The following is a 25,344-nucleotide window of genomic DNA, read 5'->3' as shown; positions in this document are numbered from 1 at the left end:
CATCCTACCTCTAGCAAACTTCTCCTGAAAACTCATTCCTAATGAGGTCCCTTCTGAGAAATTTTCATTCCAGCACTTGGCTGGTTATGCTTCAGTGTTTCCATAATGCTTTGCACACACCTCTATTACAGCCATCGCCACATTGTATGATAAGAAACTACCTATGTGTGTACCCACCCCCATTACTCTGTGAGCCTTTTAATCTTTATTTCTCCAGCTCCCAACATAGTGCCTGGCACAGAGCAGGCATTGCATGAAGACAAAACTTAAAATGAATTAACAGCCTAAGAAGCAATAACAAAGAGAAAATGTAGATGCATTTTAAATAGTTATAACTAAAAATGTATTTTTAAGAAGTCATTTATTCCAGCCATTAGTCTCAAGAAAACAATATCACCTTGTTTAAATGGACCTTCAGGTTCAACCTTACCAAGTTCTTGACAGAGAATAAATCTTTACTATAATTTGTCTTAAAGAAAAAACCTATAACTCCCAAAAATCCTTAGAGGGTTTTGGAGGAACATACCCACAAATAGCTTGCCTACCTTACCTACCCTGCTCAACAATAGAATCCAAAGCCATACACCTCTGACTGCACTACTAACCGTGAACTAACTGGTCTCTGAGGACTTGTACTAGAAGGAATATCACTCTGTTGGAAGATGTAACTACCAGTAGTGCTCATCTAAATTCCTCTTGCCCATTAGGAAGCTCTCTTCTCAATTCCAGGTGGCCCCCAGAGGTTAGCAACTCTTTTAATCATGCCTCTCTATCTCTCTATCTTTCATTGCTAAAATTTAAAATCTGGATTTTGTCTGAACAAGGGAAGTCCATTTAAAACACACCAGAAACAAACACTTCTGCCTGCTAGTTTATTGAACTTCTTTGCTCCACCAAAAACTTACCTTTTGCAATTAGATCTACATATCCCTTGGTTTTTCCTTTTACATCAAACATGTGCGGCTCCTTCAAAGTTCGTGGAGGGGGCTCCTCAAAACATTCCCCCTTGGAAACATCTTTGTGAAAATAAGGACGTTTGTGAGGTCTTTGGAGTTCTTGGACCACATCAAATATTTCCTTTTTTTTAATCTTTGAAGGTATGTATTTGCGAGGTTTCGGCTTTTGCTGTTTATTTCTAAAAACATTTATAGAAGTACCTTGAACTTTGTTCTGTGAATAAAACAAAAATTAATTTTAAATGTAATTGTCATATTGATTACATAATAAAAGTATATAATAAATTTTATTAAGAGTAATAAACTTATATACACTAAATACATTTGGCAAAGTGCCTTACCATATAAGATATTTACTATAAAGCATATGACAGTGCCCCAATGAAGCAGATGTTATCCTATGTAGTTCTCAAAAGGTACTTCACAGGCATGAGGGTTGCATTCTACTTCAAAAAAATCTAAATTTAAAATAGTAATTTTCTTTTCAAATGTGATATTTTTAAATATAACCTTAAAGTCTATTTTAAGACAGAAGTTTTCAACTAGACATATGAGAATTTATTTTCGCCCTAACTGGTTTGGCTCTGTGTATGGAGCGTCGGCCTGCGGACTGAAGGGTCCCAGGTTCGATTCCAGTCAGGGGCATGTACCTTGGTTGCGGGCACATTCCCAGTGGGGGGTGTGCAGGAGGCAGCTGATCGATGTTTCTCTCTCATCGATGTTTCAAACTCTCTATCCTTCTCCCTTCCTCTCTGTAAAATATCAATAAAATATTTTTTTTAAAAAAAGAATTTATTTTCAATCATCTTTGAAAAATTCTCAAATGTCCATAAAATGCTTACACCCCCAAAGCACTTTATCTGTTGAACCATAAATAATTGCTCATACATAGAAGTAGATTCTCAGAAAATAATATTAATAATTGGATAAGTATTTCAGATAATTTTAATCACTTAAATGCCTTAAATCCATTCACTATGCTTTTCTAACTGAGTTGTCCTATATGCAAGTATATGCTTTTAAAGTTGTCTGTTTTCTGTGCTGTTTCTGCAAGTTTGCTTTTAAAAATGCATTAAACTATAAAAAAACTGAAAAGAATATTCATAATTGGATATGTATTTCAAGTAATTTCAATTACTTAAATACTTTTTTTAAAATTTTGTTTTATTGCTTAAAGTATTACAAAGAGTATTACATATGTCACCTTTTTTTCCTCCCTTTGACATTCCCCCAGCCTCCCCTACCTGCTAGTGTCTTGTGTCCATTGGTTATGCTTATATGCATGCATACAAGTCCTTCGGTTGATCTCTTACCCCTCTCCCTCCTGCCCCCCAACCCTCCCTGGCCTTCCTGCTGTAGTTTGACAGTCTGTTCGATGTTGCTCTGCCTCTGTATCTATTTTTGTTCATCAGTTTATAATGGTCTTTATTATCCATAAATGAGTGAGATCATGTGGTATCTTTCTTTCATTGACTGGCTTATTTCACTTAGCATAATGCTCTCCAGTTCCAGCCATGCTGTTGCAAATGGTAAGAATTCCTTCTTTTTTACAGCAGCATAGTATTCCATTGTGTAGATGTACCACAGTTTTCTAATCTATTCATCTGCTGATGGGCACTTAGGCTGTTTCCAAATCTTAGCTATTGTAAATTGTGCTGCTATGAACATAGGGATGCATATATCCTTTCTGATTGGTGTTTCTGGTTTCTTGGGATATATTCCTAGAAGTGGGATCACTGGGTCAAATGGGAGTTCCATTTTTAACTTTTTGAGGAAACTCCATACTGTCTTCCATAATGGCTGCACCAGTCTGCATTCCCACCAGCAGTGCACGAGTGTTTCCTTTTCTTTGCATCCTCTCCAGCACTTGTTGTTTGTTGATTTGTGGATGATAGCCATTCTGACAGGTGTGAGATGTTACCTCATTGTTGTTTTGATTTGCATCTCTTGGATGATTACTGACTTTGAGCATGTTTTCACATGTCTCTTGGCTTTCTGAATGTCCTCTTTTGAAAAGTGTCTGTTTAGGTCCTTTGCCCATTTTTTGATTGGATTGTTTATCTTCCTTTTGTTAAGTTGTATGAGTTCCCTATAAATGTTGGGGATTAAACCCTTATCAGTGATAACATTGGCAAATATGTTCTCCCATGCAGTGGACTTTCTTGGTGTTTTGTTGATGGTTTCTTTTGCTGTGCAGAAGCTTTTTATTTTGATTTAGTCCCATTTGTTTATTTTCTCTTTAGTTTCCAATGCCCTAGGAGCTGTATCAGTGAAGAAAGTGCTTCAGCATATGTCTGAGATTTTGTTGCCTTTGGATTCCTCTAGTATTTTTATGGTTTCCCATCTTACATTTAAGTCCTTTATCCATTCTGGGTTTATTTTTGTGTATGCTGTAAGTTGGTGTTCTAGTTTCATTTTTTTTTGCATGGATCTGTCCAATTTTCCCAACGCCATTTATTGAAGAGACACTCTTGACTCCATTGTATGTTCTTGCCTCCTTTGTCAAATATTAATTGAGCATATTGGTTCAGGTCAATTTCTGGGTTCTCTATTCTATTCCATTGATCTATATGTCTGCCAGTACCAGGAAGTTTTGAGAACAGTGGCTTTGTAACACTTACATACTTCTTAATTTTAAGCAATAGAAAAATAATACAGTCTCAGGTATCTGACAAGCAATTGTTCAAACAATCATACTTTTTCTAGCTAGTCATATTCTGGCCCATAAAAAGATTTAGAAAAATTCAAATTGTTGCCAAGTCAACATGCCACTAATAAGGTATTATGTTTTCCATGCAAAGATGGACTATTAAGCTGTTATTAAACTCTTAAACATGGTCAGAGTTCTAAGGCTCATTTACCTAACTCTGAAGACTGTGAAGTTTTCATCCCATGCACCTGCTAATTAAATCAATGTAATTTTAAAGTATTTTTTTGGTTAAAGGAAACAGTTAAGCAATATTGACAATGTTGATTACAAGATTAAAACCACCTATGGCCAGTCTCAGCAGAGGACCATTCAAAAGATACATGTAAAAATTATAATCACCTTCCTCCACAGTAAGCATTGAAAAATATTTAAAATCTTTATTTCAAACACATTGATTTAAAAAGTACTCAAAAGGGAATAGGACAGTGATCACAAAGTACATGATTCTAAGATCCCCTTCCCTCACCTATTGCCTCAAATGCCCATTTATCACAATATTTGCTATTCCCCCCAAATTTTTCATCTCCTCTGCAGAGACTGTCCTCCAAAATTCAACCTATATTATCTCTTTGCCATCACTTTTCTTTTCATCCTTTCTTCCCTGGCCTTCTGAATCTATGCCATTCAGCAGATATTTTTTGGGCCAGGCACAATGCCTGTTGCTGGAGATGTAACATTCAAAAAAGGCAGTCAACACCCTCAAGAAACTATCAGACCAGTAAACATTTTAATGCAAAGTGATGTGGAAGGAGATCAGATAAGCATGTCATGTCAGGGACATAGAGGAGACATCTCACAGCATATCTTCTAGTTTAGCTTTGCCTAATACTGTTTAAAGAGGGATATTTACGTGAGATATTTAATCCAAATATTTGTTATAATTCATCAAGACAACATTAAGAATTAAGTGTGCAAATTACATACATCTGTATAATTAAATAATCTGTGTAGCTAAAAAATTAAATTTTAAATGCAATATGAAATCAGTTATTATAACTACTAAGTATTTCATTTTCCCTTAATTCTATTCAAAATCTATTGGGATTCATGCAATCATTTGAAATGATCATTGCAATATACAAAAATATTAGTTTCGGAGACGGAAGATGGCGGCAATATAGGCAGACGTGTCCCAGGTCGTGTCCCGGAGCAAATGGAGTCAGCAGCTGAAACTAGTAACACCCACACCGAATTGGCGAAATTGCTCAGCTGGTGAGACGGTTTGCAGCCGAGAAGAGCAGAACTCCCCAGGAAAGGTAAAAAAAAAACCAGGGATTTGGGCAGGAAAGTTTGCCAGACCTCTGAGCCCAGAGAGTCGGAGGGAGACCGCGCGGCAGCCGCGTCCCTTGGGACAGGCACAGCCCCTGACGGGGGAAAGGAGAACCGCGGGATTCCTGGCGCTGCGGGGGAATTGAGAGCTCAGTGCTGTGATCACAGAGGACTGAGCCTAAAGGGGGCAGCCTGAAGAGCTGACCAGACCATGCAGTCCCGGTAAGAGAAGAAGCTTACAGAAACCAAGCCTTCCCCGTTTCCGCGGCCGGCGTTTGTTTGATTGTTTTCACTGAATCCTGTTCATGGGACATTTCGGATACAGACACTCACCTGTGCTGAAGAGAGGGAGAGTGTGCGGAGGAGTGGAATCTGGGGAGAGACTGAGGAGAGAGGGGGGGCCGGGAGAGGTGGCAGCGAATTGAGTGCTGAGACACCCCCGAGCACAGGACTGGGGCAGCCATTCTCTCCGGAGAGTGAGACTCCTCCCCCCAGCCCCCAGGCAAGGAGCACAGCCACACCCAGATTCCACCCTGTACAAGATCAAGGATTAAAATAACCTGATCAGTCCCTGGGAGTTAACAGGGTCTGGCCTATAGAGGGATTTTCAATCCCAGCAACAACACAGCGCTGGTAACTAACTATTACGCAGCCAGCTCTGGGCAGTGAACTTCCACTGGACAGAAAGGCCCTACAGCCTCAGAGGCCAACCCCAAAACACTGCCACCCAGAGGCTGACCCACAAACTGACTCTTTGCTAAACACAAAATAAGGCAGTCTGGGAAACAAAAGCGGTCTGCTTTAAAATAAGGACTGTGGTTTACAACACAGAGGAACAGTGTATCGCAGGGAAATTCAACACTCTCCTGGATACCTGGCAGGTCTAAGGCGAGCCACACTGAAGAATAGAAGAACCAAGGGACCTTCACTACTGCAATTTTTTTTTTTCTCCACCTTTTAACTAAGAAACCAATTTTTTTTCTTTTTTTTTTCTTCTTTTTTTTTTTCTTTTCTTTTTTTTTTTCTTCTTTTTCCATCACCTGATTTTACCCTTTTAATTACTACCTTCTTATTTTTAACCAGTATTACTACTGCTACCATTTTACCATTTTTTAAAGTGCCATTTTATTTTCTCTTTATTTTATTTTGGGATTAGTGTTCTCCATTCTATTTTCATCGTTATATTATTGGTTGTTTCTAGTTTGCATTCATCTCCAGGGAGCTGTTGCTGGAATTTGTTGGGATTAATGGCTGTTCTATAGGAGTATTCTCCTCATATAAAAAGTCTCTTCCCCTCTTCCACTTCATTCTCTCTTTTCGCTCTTTTTTTTTTCTTTTCTTTTCTCGCTTTTATTTTCCCCCCTTCTTTTTCCAAATTTCATTTTTGCACTCCTTTTTTTTTTGGTCCCTACTTTTCTTTTCTTTTTCTCTTTTATCTTTTTCTCTTTCTTCTTCCTTGTTCCCTAATTCTCTTAATTCGGGTGATCACCTTTATTTGGGGTTATTAATATCGTGAATATATTTGTGTATAGTGCCTGGTACGTGGTGCCTTGTTGTGTTGTATTTTGTGCCTTTAAATCAACGCAGCAGGTCCAAGCAACAGCAACCTCCTGAGCAACACACCCTCTGCCGAGGAACAGCAGCTGTACGTGAAACCTCGCCCACCAGCCAGAAGAGCCACCACAGCTGTGAACAGAACCCACCAGAGGAGCTGCTGCCAACTGAAGAGCAGCTGCTACCGCAACCGCCCGAAGAGCAACCACAGATCAAGGAGTCACTGCTACCAAGGGAGCAACCACTGAACGACTCAACGTCTAGATATGTCAGTGAGATCAAACATGGGTAGACAAAGAAACCCCCAAAGGAAAGAGAAGGAGGACTCTCCAGAAAAGCAGCTAAGTAATACAGAGGCATGCAACATGACAGAAAAAGAATTCAGAATAAGGGTCCTAGAGTGCATAAACCGGATGGAGGAAAAAATCGACAACCTCTGCAAGAAGCAAGACGAAACAGATGAAAAAATCGATAACATATGGAAGAAGCTAGAAGAAACAGATGAAAAAATCAACAACTTAAGTAAGACCCAAGAAGAAATGAAGAGTGATATAGCTGCAATGAAAAACTCCATTGAAAGTATCAACAGTAGACTAGGAGAAGCGGAGGACCGAATTAGTGAATTAGAAGACAAGGAAGCAAAACACACCCAAAATGTACTGCAATTGGAGAAAAAAATTAAAAGACAGGAGGAGAGCCTAAGGGAGCTTTGGGACAACATGAAACGAAACAACATACGAATAATAGGAGTACCAGAACAACAAAAGGATGAACAAGGATTAGAAAACCTATTAGAAGAAATAATATCAGAAAACTTCCCTGAGGTGGGGAAGAAAAAAGTCACACATGCCCAGAGAGTCCCAAACAAGGTGAACCCGAAAAGACCCACACCAAGACACATCATAATTACCATGGCAAATGTTCAGGACAAAGAGAGAATCTTACAGGCTGCAAGAGAGAGACGGAAAGTTACATACAAGGGCTCTCCCATTAGATTGTCAAATGATTTCTCAACAGAAACACATCAGGCCAGAAAAGAATGGACTGAAATTTACAAAGTGATGCAAAGCAAAGGACTGAATCCAAGAATACTCTATCCAGCAAGGCTATCATTCAAACTTGAAGGGGAAATAAGAAGCTTCACAGACAAAAAAAGGCTAAGGGAGTTTATCACCACCAAGCCAGCAATGCAAGGAATGCTAAAGGGACTGGTATAAAAATAAGAAATAAAAAGCTCAGAAAGAAAACAGCCACACAAAAACAGAAATGGCTACAAACAAGTACCTTTCAATAATAACTTTAAACGTAAACGGACTAAATGCTCCAAACAAAAGACATCGAGTGGCTGAATGGATAAAAAAACATGACCCATACATCTGCTGTCTACAAGAAACCCACCTCATTAGAAGGGACTCACACAGACTGAAAGTGAAAGGATGGAAAAATATCTTTCAGGCAAATGGAAAGGAAAAGAAAGCTGGGGTAGCAATACTTATATCGGACAAAATAGACCTCAAAGTGAAGGCCATAACAAGAGATAAGGAAGGCCACTTCATAATACTAAAGGGATCAATACAACAAGAAGATATAACTCTGGTAAACATATATGCACCCAATGCAGGAGCACCCAAATTCATAAAAAAACTCCTGGAAGATATCAAAGGAGAGATCGACAACAATACAATCATAGTAGGGGACTTTAATACACCACTGACAGCACTGGATAAGCCCTCTAGACAAACAATCAGCAAAGATACAGCAATCCTAAATGACTCACTAGATCAGATGGACTTAATAGACATCTTCAGAACACTCCACCCCAAAGCCAGGGAATATACATTCTACTCAAATGCTCATAAGACATATTCAAAAATAGACCATATATTGGGTCACAAGCAAAGTATCCCCAAATTCAAGAAGATTGAAATCATAAAAAGCATCTTCACAGACCACGATGGCATAATATTAGAAATAAACTACAATAAAAACAACCAAAAATACTCAAACACCTGGAAGCTGAATAGCATGCTATTAAATATTGATTGGGTTACCAATGAGATCAAAGAAGAAATTAAAAACATTCTGGAAACTAATGACAATGAAAACACAACAATCCAAAACCTATGGGACACAATGAAAGCAGTCTTGAGAGGGAAGTTTATAGCTCTACAGGCCTATCTCAAAAAACAAGAAAACATGGTAGTAAATCATCTAACTCTACAACTCAAAGAATTAGAAAGAGAGCAACAAGAAAACCCCAGAGTGAGCAGAAGGAAGGAAATAATAAAGATTAGAGCAGAAATAAATGACATAGAGACCAAAAAAACAATACAGAAAATCAATGAAACCAAGAGCTGGTTCTTTGAAAGGATAAACAAGATTGACAAACCTCTAGCCAGACTCACCAAGAAGCAAAGAGAGAGGACCCAAATAAACAAAATCAGAAACGATAGAGGCGAAATAACAACAGACCCCACAGAAATACAAATGATCATTAAAAAATACTATGGACTGCTCTACTCCAACAAACTAGACAACCTGGAGGAAATGGACAAATTCCTAAAAAAATACAACATTCCAAAACTCAATCAGGAAGAATCTAAAAATCTCAACAGGCCAATAACTATGGAAGAAATTGAAGCAGTCATCAAAAAGCTTCCAGCAAACAAAAGCCCAGGACCAGACGGCTTCACAGGGGAGTTTTACCAAACATTCAAGGAAGAACTAAAACCTATCCTCCTCAGACTACTACAAAAAATTCAAGAGGAAGGAACACTTCCAAGCTCATTCTATGAAGCCAGCATCACCCTAATACCAAAACCAGGTAAAGACAACACAATGAAAGAGAACTACAGGCCAATATCCCTCATGAACATAGATGCCAAAATCCTCAACAAAATCTTAGCAAATCGGATCCAGCAGTACATCAGAAAGATCATACACCATGACCAAGTAGGATTTATCCCAGGGATGCAAGGATGGTACAATATCCGCAAATCAATAAACGTGATACATCACATAAACAAACTGAAAGAAAAAAACCACATGGTCATATCAATTGATGCAGAAAAAGCATTTGACAAAATTCAACACCCATTTTTGATAAAAACTCTCAGCAAGGTGGGAGTAGAAGGATCATACCTCAACATAATAAAAGCCATATATGACAGGCCCACAGCCAACATCATACTCAATGGGCAAAAACTAACACCATTTCCCCTAAGAACAGGAACAAGACAGGGATGCCCCCTCTCACCACTCCTGTTCAACATAGTACTGGAAGTGTTAGCCATTGCAATTCGGCAAGAAGAAGAAATAAAAGGCATCCAAATTGGAAAAGAGGAAGTAAAACTGTCCTTATTTGCAGACGACATGATATTATACATACAAAACCCCAGAGACTCCATCCAAAAGCTACTAGACTTAATACATGAATTTGGCAATGTAGCAGGATACAAAATTAACCCCAAGAAATCTGAGGCATTTCTATACACCAGTAGTGAACTTTCAGAAAGAGAGATTATAAAAGCAATCCCGTTTACCATTGCACCAAAAAAATTAAGCTACCTAGGAATAAACTTAACTAAAGAGGTAAAAGACCTCTACTCAGAAAACTACAGGACGTTGAAAAAAGATATAGAGGAAGACATAAACAGATGGAAGAACATACCGTGTTCCTGGATTGGTAGAATCAACATCATTAAAATGTCCATACTACCCAAAGCAATCTATAAATTCAACGCACTTCCCATTAAAATACCAACAGCATACTTCAGAGATCTAGAACGAACTCTCCAAAAATTCATCTGGAATAAAAAAAGACCCCGAATAGCTGCAGCAATCCTGAAAAAGAACAAAGTAGGTGGGATCTCAATACCAGATATCAAGTTGTATTACAAAGCCACTGTTCTCAAAACTGCCTGGTACTGGCACAAGAATAGGCATATAGATCAATGGAATAGAATAGAGAGCCCAGAAATCAGCCCGAACCAATATGCTCAATTAATATTTGACAAAGGAGGCAAGAACATACAATGGAGCCAAGATAGTCTCTTCAATAAATGGTGTTGGGAAAATTGGACAGATATATGCAAGAAAATGAAACTAGACCACCAACTTACACCATACACAAAAATAAACTCAAAATGGATAAAGGACTTAAATGTACAACAGGAAACCATAAAAATTCTAGAAGAATCCAAAGGCAACAAAATCTCAGACATATGCCGAAGCAATTTCTTCACTGACACAGCTCCTAGGGCACTTGAAACTAAAGAGAAAATAAACAAATGGGACTTCATCAAAATAAAAAGCTTCTGCACCGCAAAAGAAACCATCAACAAAACAACAAGAAAACCCACTGTGTGGGAAAACATATTTGCCAATGTCATATCTGATAAGGGCCTAATCTCCAAAATTTATAGGGAACTCATACAACTCAACAAAAGGAAGATAAACAATCCAATCAAAAAGTGGGCAAAGGACCTAAATAGACACCTTTCAAAAGAGGACATTCAGAAAGCCAAGAGACATATGAAAACATGCTCAAAGTCACTAATCATCCGAGAGATGCAAATCAAAACAACAATGAGGTATCATCTCACACCTGTCAGACTGGCTATCATCAACAAATCAACAAACGACAAGTGCTGGAGAGGATGTGGAGAAAAAGGATCACTTGTGCACTGCTGGTGGGAATGCAGACTGGTGCAGCCACTATGGAAGACAGTATGGAGTTTCCTTAAAAAACTGAAAATGGAACTCCCATTTGACCCTGTGATCCCACTTCTAGGAATATATCCCAAGAAACCAGAAACACCAATCAGAAAGGACATATGCACCCCTATGTTCATAGCAGCACAATTCACCATAGCTAAGATCTGGAAACAGCCTAAGTGCCCATCAGTAGATGAATGGATTAGAAAACTGTGGTACATCTACACGATGGAATACTATGCTGCTGTAAAAAGGAAGGAACTCTTACCATTTGCAACGTCATGGATGGAACAGGAGAGCATTATGCTAAGTGAAATAAGCCAGTCAATGAAGGAAAAATACCACATGATCTCACTCATTCATGGATAATAGAGACCATTATAAACTTTTGAACAATAATAGATACAGAGGCAGAGCAGCCTCAAACAGATTGTCAAACTGCAGCAGGAAGGCAGGGGAGGGTTGGGGGGCAGGAGGTAGGGGGGTAAGAGATCAACTAAAGGACTTGTATGCATGCATATAAGCATAACCAATGGACATAAGACACTGGGGGATAGGGGAGGCTAGGGGACTGTCTAGGGCGGGGTGATAAAATGGACACATATGTAATACCCTTTGTAATACTTTAAGCAATAAAAAATATATATATAAAAAAAAAATATATTAGTTTCCAGAAAAATATAATGTTAGATAAATGCATTCACCTCATTTATGTTCTCATAATGCTGGGCAATGAGAGTTTTTGCTTCCTGAAAAAAATCTTGCTTGGAGATCTCTAATACAGTACCTAAAATAAAAACAGAGAAACTTTTTATAATGTAGTTAATGTACTTTCTTAATCAAAAATGACAAACCTATGATATTAAAATTTGGGGACAGTTATGAATCTTGCAGGACATTATTAAAAAGTGAATTTTTATAAGTGTAACTTATAAGTGAATGCAAAGAAGTTAATGTAATACTCCTTTAATGTAATATTTTTCTTTAAAAAACATCAGCTTATAATGGTCAGAGTGATAGATTATCCTAAATTATTAAAATTCAGGGAAACCAAAGAAGGCACACAAAATTGAAATCTCAAATGCTTCTAAAACTTTTTAAAATGTTACTATACAGAAGACACAACAGCATGATTTGGGTAAAAAATTATCAAGTTTATTTGTGTTCTCTATTCTTGAATAATACATACGACTATACATAAAGCATGTTGATTAAATTATAACTGCAACATAAAACTCAATAGGTTTGTTAAATAGGAATAGAATTAAGATAAAAATATACACACCTACAAATGAAGAGTATTATAATAACTCTTACCTCATTTATAAGTGCCTTAGATTCTTAATTTATTCTTTTCCTCTAGAACTATATATGGAATTTTATAGCACCTACATAGAATACATCATTCTCATTTATTCCTGATTTCTGCCTTACATTTTCTTTATCATCTGCCGATTGTGACACTTAAAAGTGTTTCTTGGCTTTCTCCTCTTAACCTGGACTCAGTAAAATTAAGTCACATGACCCATTTAAATTAGCTTTAAGTCTGGTCAGTGTGCTCTCCATTTCTAAAACTCTACCTCCTTTAGTACTCTTAGGATTAAGATTTTTCTCTTTCTTCTTTTCACCCGCTCAAATTTCAAGCAATTAAACTTCCATCTTCAAGCAAATCAAAACCATAATGAGATACTGTCTTAGTCTATTTGGGCTGCTATTACAAAATGCCAGACGGAATTCCTAACCAGACCCCTAACTTTCTGAAGAAAAGACAATGAGCTTTTCAAGTTGTGACTCCACAACTTGTCCTTGCTTACTTCCTCTCTTTTGACTAACCGGCTCTTATAATCACTTAGAATTACATTATTGCCTGTATCAGACACACAACAGTCAATATAATTTATTAATATATGAAATGATTATCACTGGGTTTTGGTGAAAATGTAGATTTATAAAAACCATCCCGTTTTCATTCCAGACAAGTCCTTAGAGATGATCTAGCCTTCATTTACAGCAAAGCTCTAAGATGCAGAGGGCCCAAGAGTCTTCTAAAGCTGCACAGCCATGCTGGTTTCATGAATTTGCTTTTTCTACACATCTGCATCTTAACTTGATGCAATGGTCTCCCTGTAAGGACTGGAGAATCCTCTTGCATTGGGTTGGTTACCCTAGTTGAGTACTTGTATTTCACCAACACTTTACACTACAAACAATATATATATCCTGTCCCCAAAACTCATATATTGAAACCTAATGCTTAATGTAATGATATTAGGTGGTGGAGCCTTTGGGGGGTGATTATGCCATGAGGGTAGAGCTTTTGTGATTGGGATTAGTGCCCTTAGAAAAGAGACCCCAGAGAGGTAGGTAGTTCCTTCCACTAATGTGAGCTGAGAGTGAGAAGATGTCCGTCAATGAGAAAGCAGTCCTCACCAGACATCGAATGGTCGGCATCATGATTGGACTTCCAAGTCTCCAGAACTGTGGGAAATAAGTTACTCCTGTTTATAAACCACCCTATTATATATTTTTATAACAACTTGAATGGGCTACGACATTTTCATTTCAAGCCAGCAATCCTGCACCCTTGTTGTAATTTAATGTGCTGATAGAACAATTCTCATTTTCCCCTTCATATCTAAAACTTGGACTTTGGCAGAGGAGTTAAAGTCCCAAGGTGGCCTTTTCTGTCTATCTGGGCTCTTGCTGACTAGTGTGTCTAATTTCCCCTTCCTCAAAAGTCACTTGTTGCCTGTGAACTGTGGAGGAGCTTGTGTACATTCTGCCAACACAAATGGTCTTCTTGGAGTCAGTAAGTAAATTCCAACTCATCTAGGTACTGCCACAGTGAACCCACACAGTCAGGTCTTGAGGTTCCTGAACAAAACAAGGCCTGTGATTGTATTTAAGGGACAAAAAATGGCAGGCACCAAAAGAGAGCAATTTTACATGGATCCTGAGATGGATCCACTGAAGGTGTGTTGACACCTTGATTCCAAGTCAGCAGTCCTGAGCCCTCATTGTCATTTAATGTGCTGCAGCACCTGTTCTGATTTTCTCCTGTAACTAAAAATCAGTCTCAACCAAAGAGTTAAATTCTCAAGGTAGTGCAAAATAATTCATATTTCAATGCCTTGGAAAAGACAAAGCCAGAGTCTGTTCTTTCTTTTTATAATTTCCAAGCACATGTGTATATTCCACAAATAAATCTAAAATCACAAGAAAGTAAACAATTTTGGCATTAAGAATCCATCCAGTTAACAATCTTTGTTTCTTTATTTCAGAATGGAGTAAGCATATAAGCATGCAGCTTTTATACATTCAAGTGCACATTATAACTTTAATTATTAAGAAGAGGTTGTCTCCTTCTCTGTTAAAAAATATAATTAAGGCTTTATTTGCAAATACATATCCATAGCAGATAGAATGCGTTTTAAGAACTCTTATTCCTGAGTCACACTATTTTGGTCTTAAATTCTAATTTGCTCATGAGCCTTATTTTGTTGTCTTAAGCCTTCACTCTCATTTGTAAAATGAGGATAATAATAATAATATATCTCACAGACTTGTTATGAGAATAAAATTGGGCTTGGTTACAGAGCAGTTAGCACAGCACCAAGCACATAATAAGCTTTCAATAAATGTGAACAATTATTATTACCATATTTATTGTTGTATTACTATCATTGGGCTACTTATGTGATTAATTTTATCAGTCAATCCTCATTTTTTTTCAACACCACAAAAATAAATTTCAACTTTCTAAATTAGTATGAATGAATCTTATCTTATTATAGCCCTTTTTATTAAAACTAATTAATAATAGGTTCACAAATAATAAAATATCTTTACACTTTGGGTTCTTCAAGTTACCATATCCCCATATAGGAATAAAAAATTGTTATAAGCAATAACAAATATTTTATAATAAAGTTCATGAAAAAGTTGAAATAGTCATATTGAAATTGGCTAAAACATGACTGCAAATACTAGCATTTCCATGGGGAAAGAAAATGAATCTCTACTGACAAATTATTTCACTAGCCTAAAACATTTTCCTACATTATTTTATTTTTTTTAAAAAAAATCACTCATATATCATCAATTTAATGCTACTATGATTGATTGTTCATAAAATTTCATCTTTCTCATAATGTTTTAGAACAGGAATGGGGAACCTTTTTTCTGCCAAGAGCCATTTAGATATTTATAACATAACTAAAGGCCTGGTGCACGAAATTCATGCACGGGAGGGGGGATGTATCCCTCAGCCTGGCCTGCACCCTCTAGCAATCCGGGATCCCTCAGGAGATATCTGACTGCCGGTTTAGGCCCAATCCTGCAACTGGCAGTCGGACATCCCTCTCATAATCCAGGACCACTGGCTCCTAACCACTCCTGCCTGCCTGCCTGCCTGATCACCCCTAACCACTCCTGCCTGCCTGCCTGATTGCCTCTATCTACCCGCATGCCTGATGCCCCTAACCACTCTGCCTGCCTGCCTGATCGCCCCTAACTGCTCGGCTTGCCTGCCTGACCACCCCTAACCACCTCTCTCGGCCCCCACTGTGGCAGCTTTGTCCAGAAGGATGTCTGGAATGATGTGCGGAAGGTCATTCGGTTGTCTGGTCTAATTAGCACATTTCCCTTTTACTATTATAGATTCAAGATCCATACAAAATTATCAACTTAAAATTTAGTCTGCTATATTTGGTCAAACATTTAATTAACTCACCCCTAATTGCAGGGTCAGACCAAATGATTTCACAGGCCAGGCATTCCCCAAGCCTTGCTTTAGAAGGTTCTATAGAATTGTTCCAGTTAAACTCTGAAGTGAAAACATGAGGACACCAGATGTAATCGTGGAAACTAAGACAATGGAATGAACCATTGGCTATCTCTTGCTATAATCACTGAACAAGTCTTTTTGCATTCAAAAGACCTATGGACTAGAAAACATGTTTTTTATAACCATAACAAAAATAACTGGCCTTATTCAGAGTGTTTCCATCCTTCCTACAACCAGGTTATACTCTTCAGAGATTTCATAAAAATTTACTAAGAGGATATGCTGAAAAAAGATGTACGGGCCATATAGCTAAGGGCATCCTTGCCTATATAATCCGGAGAAGGTGCCTGACTGCCTGTTTGATTTCATAGGTGTTAGTAAAGCCCTCCTTCCTTCTCAACAACACTCAGTCAGCATAGTCATTAAGTACCTATTAAGTCCCAGATACTGTTTTGGTGTTAAATGTACTGAAAGAAATAAGCCACTCAGTGTCCTTGTATCCCAGGTACTTGGAGACTCGTGCCAGAAAAAAAAAAAAAAAAAAAAAAAAAAAAACTATAAACAAATGCCATGACATTCAGTAAGAGCTGTGCTGTGACAGAGGCCAACATAAATCACTAACACCCCCTACTGCCAGTTCCCTAGCGTAAAAACTTCCCTCTAAACTTTATATTGTATTCTTAGAGATAAGATTTGAAACACAAATATCCCAAGAGAAATAACATAGTGAATCAAATCCAGACTAAGGCAATGGTTTCAAAATTGTGCTTCACCGAATTCATGTTCCTTGGTGGCTCTTCCTTCTTTTAATCCAACCTTATTGGTTTTATTTATTTGAGCTCTTCCTAAGTGTTATTTTGTAGGAAAACATTCCTTGGCTAAAAATAGCAAACGCATACCAAACAAGTGAGTATTTGTGCCTGTGCAGAAAGATATCTTAAAAGCACGTCCTGATGAAGGGACGGGTTAGATGAAGGGAGAGGCTCATAGAGGAGATGAGTTGTCTCTTATAGACACACTTTTCCTCACATCCCACCTAAGTCCTTTTCTAGCAAAGTGTTCTATCCTCTTTGCAACAATAAATGATTAATAGGTTTCCTACATACCTCACGGAGATTTTATCGTGTGCTCCTCCAAAATATTTCTCAGACTAGGCTAGGTTGCTAAGGAGAGGGAGGATTACAAGCTCATAGTATCAAGACTTTAAATATAATTTAAGTAATTATAGGCATGACCCAAAGGCAAAATGAACTAGAGAACATTCTCCATTCCTGGATCTTCCTCTCTTTATGCTCTCTCCATCTTGAAATGGGCTGTACTATCCAAATAGAAAAAGGGTTAAACGAATCCATGAGGCATTCTATTGAACAACTGCCAGTATTACGTATTGCCTGGGATCACAAGAGCCAAGGGGAGATAGCAAAACAGAAAATCTTAATAATCCTCGCTCTGTATACAGCAGTAAATGTTTCTCAATCATGCTACCTAAGCCCAAATTTAAGATTACTTATAGTGTGGCCAAATCTAGATCAACTCTGAAAGAAATATATTGTGAGCTACATATATAATTTAAAATTTTCTAGTAGTTAAATTTTAAAAGTGAAAAAAAGGTGGAATTAATTTAATAACATATAATAATTAATTGTTATAGAATATTTATTTAAATAAAATATATCCAAATATTTCAACATTAATCAATATTAAAATTTAATGGGATATTTTACTTTTTTTGTTCTGTCTTCAAAATTCTATATGTATTTTGCACTTACATTCATCTCGATTTAGTTGTTAAATTTTTATCTGAAATATTTGATCTATATTAAGAATGGATAAGGTTGTAGTAAAATATAGAAATGTTTAAAATGCTTAAAGAATGTTAGAAAAGTTTTAAAATGTTTGAGTTAACTTTCCTTAAAACTTAAAGTGTAATATTAAAGACACATTCCGCACTGCCTTGAAGCGTGTGTACCCCAGAGATAAGAATTTGAACTGATACAGAGTTGACTTGCAAAGATAAACACTTGCTTGAGTGACATTCTCTCCTTAGCCCCCTTGCCCTGTTTGAGATTAACATATTTTCATTGATGTAAATCATTGATAGCCACCTGAGCTGCTACAGGTATGAACAAGCTTTAAATATGGACCCCAGGCAGCTAACGATGCTCGCCTGTCAAGACAGTTACAAAGGCCCGTCCCTTTGTCGGTCTGACAAACGACATGGCACCACGTTCCTCTCTCCCTGCCAAACGACAGAAGAACAGCTAACAACCCCCAATGGATTGAGACAGGACCGAACTATCGGGTGAGGAACGCCGGCCCTCTGCACCCGGACAAGACCAGCCCAGCTGCCGGACCCCAGAGGACAGCACCACAGGGATCCCTAACTAAGTTTGTACCCGCAGCTCAGAAATTTATGTGAGTAATAAAAAAGCTGTGTGATTTGCAACTGCATATGTTTCATGTGGTGTAATTCCTCCGGCAGTTAATTGAATTTATTTGCGTACGCTTAAAATTTAAATTAAAGCCTCTGGTCTTTGTTGGTCCTAAAGCCTGCCACTCTGGTCCTGCTTGCATGAGAGCAGCCTCTTCGCTAGCAACTACTTGAATGTCCCACACCTGCACGGTTAAAGTTTATCTCAAGGGACACCTTTAGATAAACACCCCAGATCCTTTCCTGGGATCTATTTGGGACAGATAAAATATGCACTTGAAAAAGTAGATTCATATACCCATGGTGCTGCAAACATGCTTTAAAGTTTTCTAATAACTGAACTATCTGTTTTTATATTGAAATTAAAAAGAACTAAAATTAAATATTAATCCCTGGTCTGTGTGGTTCAGTTGGTTGGGCATTGTGTCCCATGCACCAATAGGTTGCAAATTCATTTCTGGTCCATGCACATGTCCGGACTGTGGACTCAAAACCTGGTAGGATATGTGCAGGAGGCAGCCAACGGATGTTGCACTCTCACATCAATGTTTCTCTCTCTCTCTCTCTCTCTCTCTCTCTCTCTCTCTCTCTCTCTCTCTCTCTCCCCCTCCCTCCGTCCCTCCCTCCCTCCCTTACTCTAAGAATCAATAAAAACATTTTTTTAAAAAATAATAAAAAATTAAATATTCAGTTCCTTAGTTTCACTAGCCACATTTCAAGCACTGAAGAGTCATATGTGGCTAGTGGATACCGTATCAGACAGCACACTAAGTTAAAAGTTGCTGTCAATCTCTCAAAAGTTGGTTATATTTAAATAAAGGAGATGAACTTGATTTTTACAAGGTGTACCAATAAATTTAGTGCTCTGGGGATTAATAATTAATTAAAAGTGTCCTTAAAGGCTGTTGGAGGTCATGCATTGTGCACTGAGTTGTAAGGTATGTGGGGATACTCACGTACCAGGCATAGCCTCAGCATCAGCCATGATGGACAGTGCGGCTGATCTTTTTGAAGGCTGGGCCCCAAGTGCCTAAACACAATTACATGAATTGAGTTATTATTCATTTTTAGCTATTTCTTTCACTCGCTCATGAATAGAATAATTAACCCTTTTTATGTATCACTCCTCTGCCCTTGAACCTTCAATGCCTTTCCCTTCAAAGACAATAATAATAGTTAGCATTGAGTTGGGCGATGTGGTTTATTAAGTGCTATTACCTTACTGGTTCCAAACAACCTAATAGAAACTTTGGGCAGATATGGAAACTGGATCTTGGAGAAGTGAAATATACTTATTTAGTGACATGCACAGAACTCAAATCCAGATCTTTGGACCAAAGTCCCTGTGCAGGGCTATCTGATTTCTATTTTCCAACTAATATCCACTTAATACCTGGCACATACCTTACATACTCATCCTGAGCTTACACACGAGCTTAGGTTCATGCTAATCTTCTATTCATCTATGTTCTTACATCTATGTTTACACTCTAATCATCCTTAAAGCATAAGTTCAAATCTGATTTCCTTAGTTCCTTAGTTTTCTTTTGCTAATTTGTTCCTCCCTTAAGAATGGTAGTTATGTTGTTCATGCTTCTCACTTGAAATTTATCATATGCTTCTGTGAAAGGAGCTAAAAAGACAGAGTGATAGATATAAACAGAAGTCCTATATTCCCAATTAGACTCCAGGTGCCTTCAAAGCCAAACTATACTTTATAGCAGTGATCCTCAACCCTGGGTGACTAATAGAATTGCCAGGGGGACAGAAGGAGGATGGGTGTTAAAAATATGTAAAAGTCTAGAGTCAGGCCTAGATACCTGCATTTTTTTAGAAATAGCCAAGATGTTAGTTATACCAATACATACTACTGTGTGCTCACACAGGTATAAATAAGTAGAAATGGAATAGTAAATGTATACAAAGCTCCATGGAGCCTCTTATTCTAAAAGCCTATTTGGTGATGGTGACAGGTAGACAGGTGGGTAGAGGTGGGAGAGGGTATAGGGGGCATAAATGGTGACAAAAAAAGGAAAATAAATAAATAAATAATAGACATATAAAAATAAAAGTCTAGCTGTAATTGTTCAGTTAGCTGACTAGACCATAATACTGTGGTGAAGTAGTAAAGGCCTATTTTAAAATTTGGGGATTATTTGAGTATATCTTTAAGCCAGTTTTGTCATAACTATAGCCACTTGCTCTTAGAAGGGGAAAATCTCTACAGTTACATCTTTAAAATAACAAATGTGGAACATCTGAAAATGATTAATTCTATAATTGTTAGCATTACACTATGGGCAAGACCATAAAAAATGTACCTCATCTGCCTAGTTCAACAAATTAAATTACTTCACCACCTTTAGCAATTAACAATAAGAACTCATCTTCCAATCTAGCTTATTGTCTTATTTCAATTTAAATATAAGAAGATTAAAAAATGATGTTTTGTGCACGATCATTTTCTTGTTTTAATCCCCATAAAAATGGACTCTTCTCTAAAGCTGTTGGCTCCTCCACCTTAATTCAGAGTGCCTGGGGTGTCAGCCTGCATTGAATTGGCTGGCAAACAAGATACCCCACTGTCCTTCCAATGCAGAAAAGTAGTCAAGCATCCTAAGGGGTACTGGCATGGTAGTACCCCCACAAACCTGAGGTGATAGGGACGACTCTGAAACAGAGCTGAGGTGGAAGAAGGCCCTGGAAGATGGACTTGCCTAAAGATAAGCACACTGACACATAATACCGGCAGATAGGGTCCCTCTCCACTAAGTCCACAGCAGACAGTTCCTCCTAGTACATTGATCAATTAATAAGTGCATATGTGGTATCTGAGTTGTACAAGGGGATTATCATCTCTTTTGGAAGAAAAAGCAAAAGCGTAAGTCTTTTTTTTTTTCAATAAAATGCAAAGAATTGTATGCCAGATATTATGAGAAAGTTTGTGAGCTTTGTGAAATAAGTGAGAGCCATGCGTTCAAATGAAGATGAGATCACTAAGGGCTGAGAAAGGGACCGAGAAAAGAATTCTCAAGAGGCCGAACTATACCTGATGGGTGCAGGGGTAATTGAGAAATTTTGAATAGCTGGTTTGACACAAGCATAAACCAGTTAGAACTAGATGCTGGCCAGCACACCCGTAGTGTATTGAATATCAGTCCTGAGTGGGTCAGATTGGCTAACTTCAAAGGAATGGAGAAGCAGGCAAGTGAGAGAAATAGTTCAGGCAAACACAAGGAAGTAAGGATGCACACAGTTTGGGAACAGCAAGCAGTGGCTCTGTTTGATTTAAGCATAGGATTGGATTTTATGCTGAAATGGGCAACAAACCATTGACATTTTTTTTAACAAGACGCTGACATAACCAGTGTTCTGGGATATAACTCCATAAAGGCAAGGACATTGTTTTCTTCCCTGCTGTATTCCCAGTGCCTTGAACAGGGCTTGGCATGTAGAAAAATTTCCCCCAAAAAACGTTTGTGGAATAAGTAACTATGGCAACAACATGCTGGATAGGGAAGCCCTACCTTCCATGTCTCCATGGACACACGATTGTGTAAAAGTCCTTTCACCCTTTCTCATCCAGTAGACACAACTTAAGGCACTCCTAAATTGAGTTACAGGAAAGCTAAGGATTTCTAATTCCATTTCTATATAGGTAAAAGTCAAAAAGTGGAAACAGTATTTCCCTCCCTTATTGCCTTAGCTTGTCCTTCCTAAAGCAGATTACTGGTAAGACTTTATCATGGTATCCTATATAATTAAGTATCCTGGTAACAAAGAACTGCCCTATGGCATTAAGTAGGACTTGGGGAAACGAGTCATGGTCCAGGAATCTAGACAAACAGTTTCAGCAGTTCATATAAGGGTGAATGAGAACAAATCTTCATTTTCTAGCCAAAATTTTCTACCAACTATCCCTTCGCCTGAATCCACCTGCAAGTCATAGATTCACCCCGTCCCCATTTCTCCATATTAAAACTGGACCTATATCCACCAAGTTGCTCAAACACAGCTTTGATTTGTCCTGTACTTTACCTACCACATCCAATGCAACAAGTCTTCTACATTTTAATTTCAAAATACATCTTCTTCTTCTCATCTTCCCTCTTCTGGCCACAACCATTTTATTCCTAGAATGTTAAAATAGCCTCCTAATTACTCTCTTGATTTACACCCTGATCCTTTTCCAATTTATTCTTCACATAGCAGAAGGAGGCATCTTTTTTAAAGAGTATCAGATCACATCATTTCCCTTCCATGACTTTCAACTGCATTTAGAATAAAACCTAGTTTCTTGTCCTGGGCTCTTCAATCTCATGCAACTGAGTAAATATGAATGGGAAATATAGGACTGGCATCCCACAGCTCCATTCGGAACTGAGCCAAGGGGTTTTCCTTGATTTCTCCTCACCCTAGTTTCTTCATTTTCAAAATAAAATAGTTGGCAAGAAGACCTTAAAGCAGTGCTTCTCAACCTTGTCTGCACATTAGAATCACCTGGGAATCTTTTTTAAAATCCTGATTTCTGGGCCTCATCCTCCGGAATTTCTGTTTCTTTGTTACTAACGTTGTGGCCCCACCGCCATAACAAAGAAACAGAATTTCCGGAGGGTGGGGCCCAGGAATCAGGATTTTAAAAAGATTTCCAGGTGATTCTAATGTGCAACCAAGGTTGAGAACCACTGCCTTAAAGACCCTTCAGTTTCTAAAACTCTATTATTTTATTGTTTTCAGATGAGATGCTACCTGGACCTTAATCTCAAAAATCAACTGCATGATTAAAAGTTCTTGCCTCTCTCCTGTCCCTCTTCAACTTAGTCTGTTCTCTGGAACTCAGGAGCAGAATAAAAGGGAAACTGGCCCAGGTCTGGTCTTTTCTAGTCATGAACCTAGTTACCATCACTTCTATGCTCTCCTCAACCCTTGGCCCCCAAGGTCCCCCTATTAGGTTTTGTCCTTATTACTGTTTCCATTCTTTGAAAAGTGTAAGCTCTTCACTTTTTTTCTTCCAACTCAAGGAGGACCCTTAGGTCATTTTCCAGATTTGCTTCCTGATTGACTTCCTCTGCCAAGTTTCCTTGTCCCTCTGACTAGATAAGATGAGCTGGCGCCAAACAATAGGAATGAGAAAATACAAGGGAGAGCAAGTAAACAAAACAAAACAGAACAAGTTCTAACTAGGTCCAATATAACAGGTCCAATATTGGGCATCGAATAATGGGTATAAAAAGGTATAGAAGATGATTGAATAAAACATTTATAATTGCACATAAAGTTATGAATCAAATTAGTCAGAGGGCCATCAAATGAGTTGGAAAGAAGATACTCTATGAATTCATAACCATTAACCCTTTGCGGGCGTATTAAATTTGGACATGGGTGTCCTACTGGTCGGAATTAATTTCCATTGAAAGAGCAGTGATACATAACATGCAAGATTATGAAGGATAAACAAGATTTATTAATTCTTTTTTGGAACTACGTCACTACTAGTAGAATCACTACAAACGTTATCACTTTCTACGTCAGAGTCAGTATTCAAGGTGCCAAAATAAAACTCTTCACCGTTACTTTCAGATTCGCAGTTCACTTCTTTTGGTAACTTTCTTTTTGCCATTTTGGAGTATTATTTTGAAATATCTTAACAAGTGAGAATGCCTAATTACAGTTAAACGTAATTTGTAAAGCTTTATTTGAAATTCTGCAAAGTATCTCCCAAGCTTGTCGATTTCTTCACTCTCAAAAGGCGACTGACTCGCCACGGTGTTTTGCATGGCGAGTGTGGAACGACTGCGTTTGTTTATATTGAGTTTCGATACCTCCGATTTGTCAGGGCAATGTTTTGGTTTGTGACAAGGTCGCTTAGACACTTAAGAACTTTCAGAGAAATTATGAACTGATACATGAATGAATAGAGTTAAGATTCGTACAGTTCCTTGCTCTGGTGGCTGAGAGCAGACATACAACCGGAACGGTAAAAAAGCTTTGGTGGCTGAGAGTAGACAAACGACCGCAAAGGGTTCATATCAGGTGAGCTGAGATCCTCTGAGCCATGTACAACAGTGGCAAGCAGGTAGAGTGATATCTCTTTCCTGATGCAGGAACCTCCCTCTGATTGTCTAACTCAGGTTAATATATTTCTCAGAGCCAGGAAGTGGGAAGGAAAGAACATAATTGAATCATGAGGATATTCCTCCAGCTGACACAAACATCAGGACCTACGAGCACCGTGAAGAACTTGGATTTCAGTCCTGAGTCTGCCATTGCCAAAGTGTGTGATCTGGGCCAAACCAGTTAATCTTGCTGAATCCCAGCTCTTCTATACATGAAGGGTTTAAATAGACACACAAAGAGCAGCTTCAGTCTATGTTTAAAGGAACTCTTTCTCAGAAGTCAATGAGGACAACAGATGAAAGCCTGGCTGTTGTGATTAGTCTCAGAGCCTTTCCCCAACCATCTTATCATTCCCATTCACCCCAATGCCAACTCTCCAGGCTCAGAGAAGACCAGTGCATGATCTCACAGGTGCCTTCTGGATGTAAGGTTCAACTGTTTCATAAAATATTATATTCTGTTTCCTTGTGGGCTTGCATGGACACTGATACTAAGCGATCCCAAATATTCCCAGTGTTAAATAAAATATTTAAATGTTTAAATCACAAAAGAAAGCTATTAATTTCATTTCAGTTCTCTGGTCATTAAAAGGGAGATGTTAAACTGAGAAGACACACATTACTTATGCTTTAAAATTCCTTCAAAAAAATAAAATTTCTGCAAATACTCTTTTTGGCTAACATATACTGAGTTTTCACCTTTGCCTCGATATAAGAGAAAAATTACTCTTCTTAGCCACGTTCAATGACCTATGGAGTTTTTATGTGATTTTAGTGTTTTGATATAGAGATATTTTAATTAGGAT

At 38.0% G+C, this 25,344-nt stretch overlaps 1 protein-coding gene across 1 annotated transcript in view; it reads right to left on the bottom strand.

Annotated features, from left to right (window-relative positions):
* IQCM (IQ motif containing M) overlaps nucleotides 1–24,689 on the bottom strand; it is a gene marked incomplete at both ends in the record, with an annotated part of 298,165 nt that extends 273,476 nt beyond the window's left edge. The window contains 5 exons of the mRNA XM_081092768.1: nucleotides 906–1,170; nucleotides 11,910–11,992; nucleotides 14,152–14,268; nucleotides 19,383–19,452; nucleotides 24,648–24,689. Coding sequence (XP_080948894.1) covers nucleotides 906–1,170; nucleotides 11,910–11,992; nucleotides 14,152–14,268; nucleotides 19,383–19,452; nucleotides 24,648–24,689 — 577 coding nt within the window. The remainder of the gene's footprint in view (nucleotides 1–905; nucleotides 1,171–11,909; nucleotides 11,993–14,151; nucleotides 14,269–19,382; nucleotides 19,453–24,647) is intronic.
* Nucleotides 24,690–25,344: the final 655 nt, after the last annotated feature.

This window comes from Myotis nattereri, assembly GCF_964212035.1.
Source record: "Myotis nattereri genome assembly, chromosome: 5".
In the NCBI taxonomy this organism is placed as follows: Eukaryota; Metazoa; Chordata; class Mammalia; order Chiroptera; family Vespertilionidae; genus Myotis; species Myotis nattereri.
The sequence above is the reverse complement of the archived record's forward strand: the minus strand, read 5'-3'. Positions and strand labels throughout refer to the sequence as shown.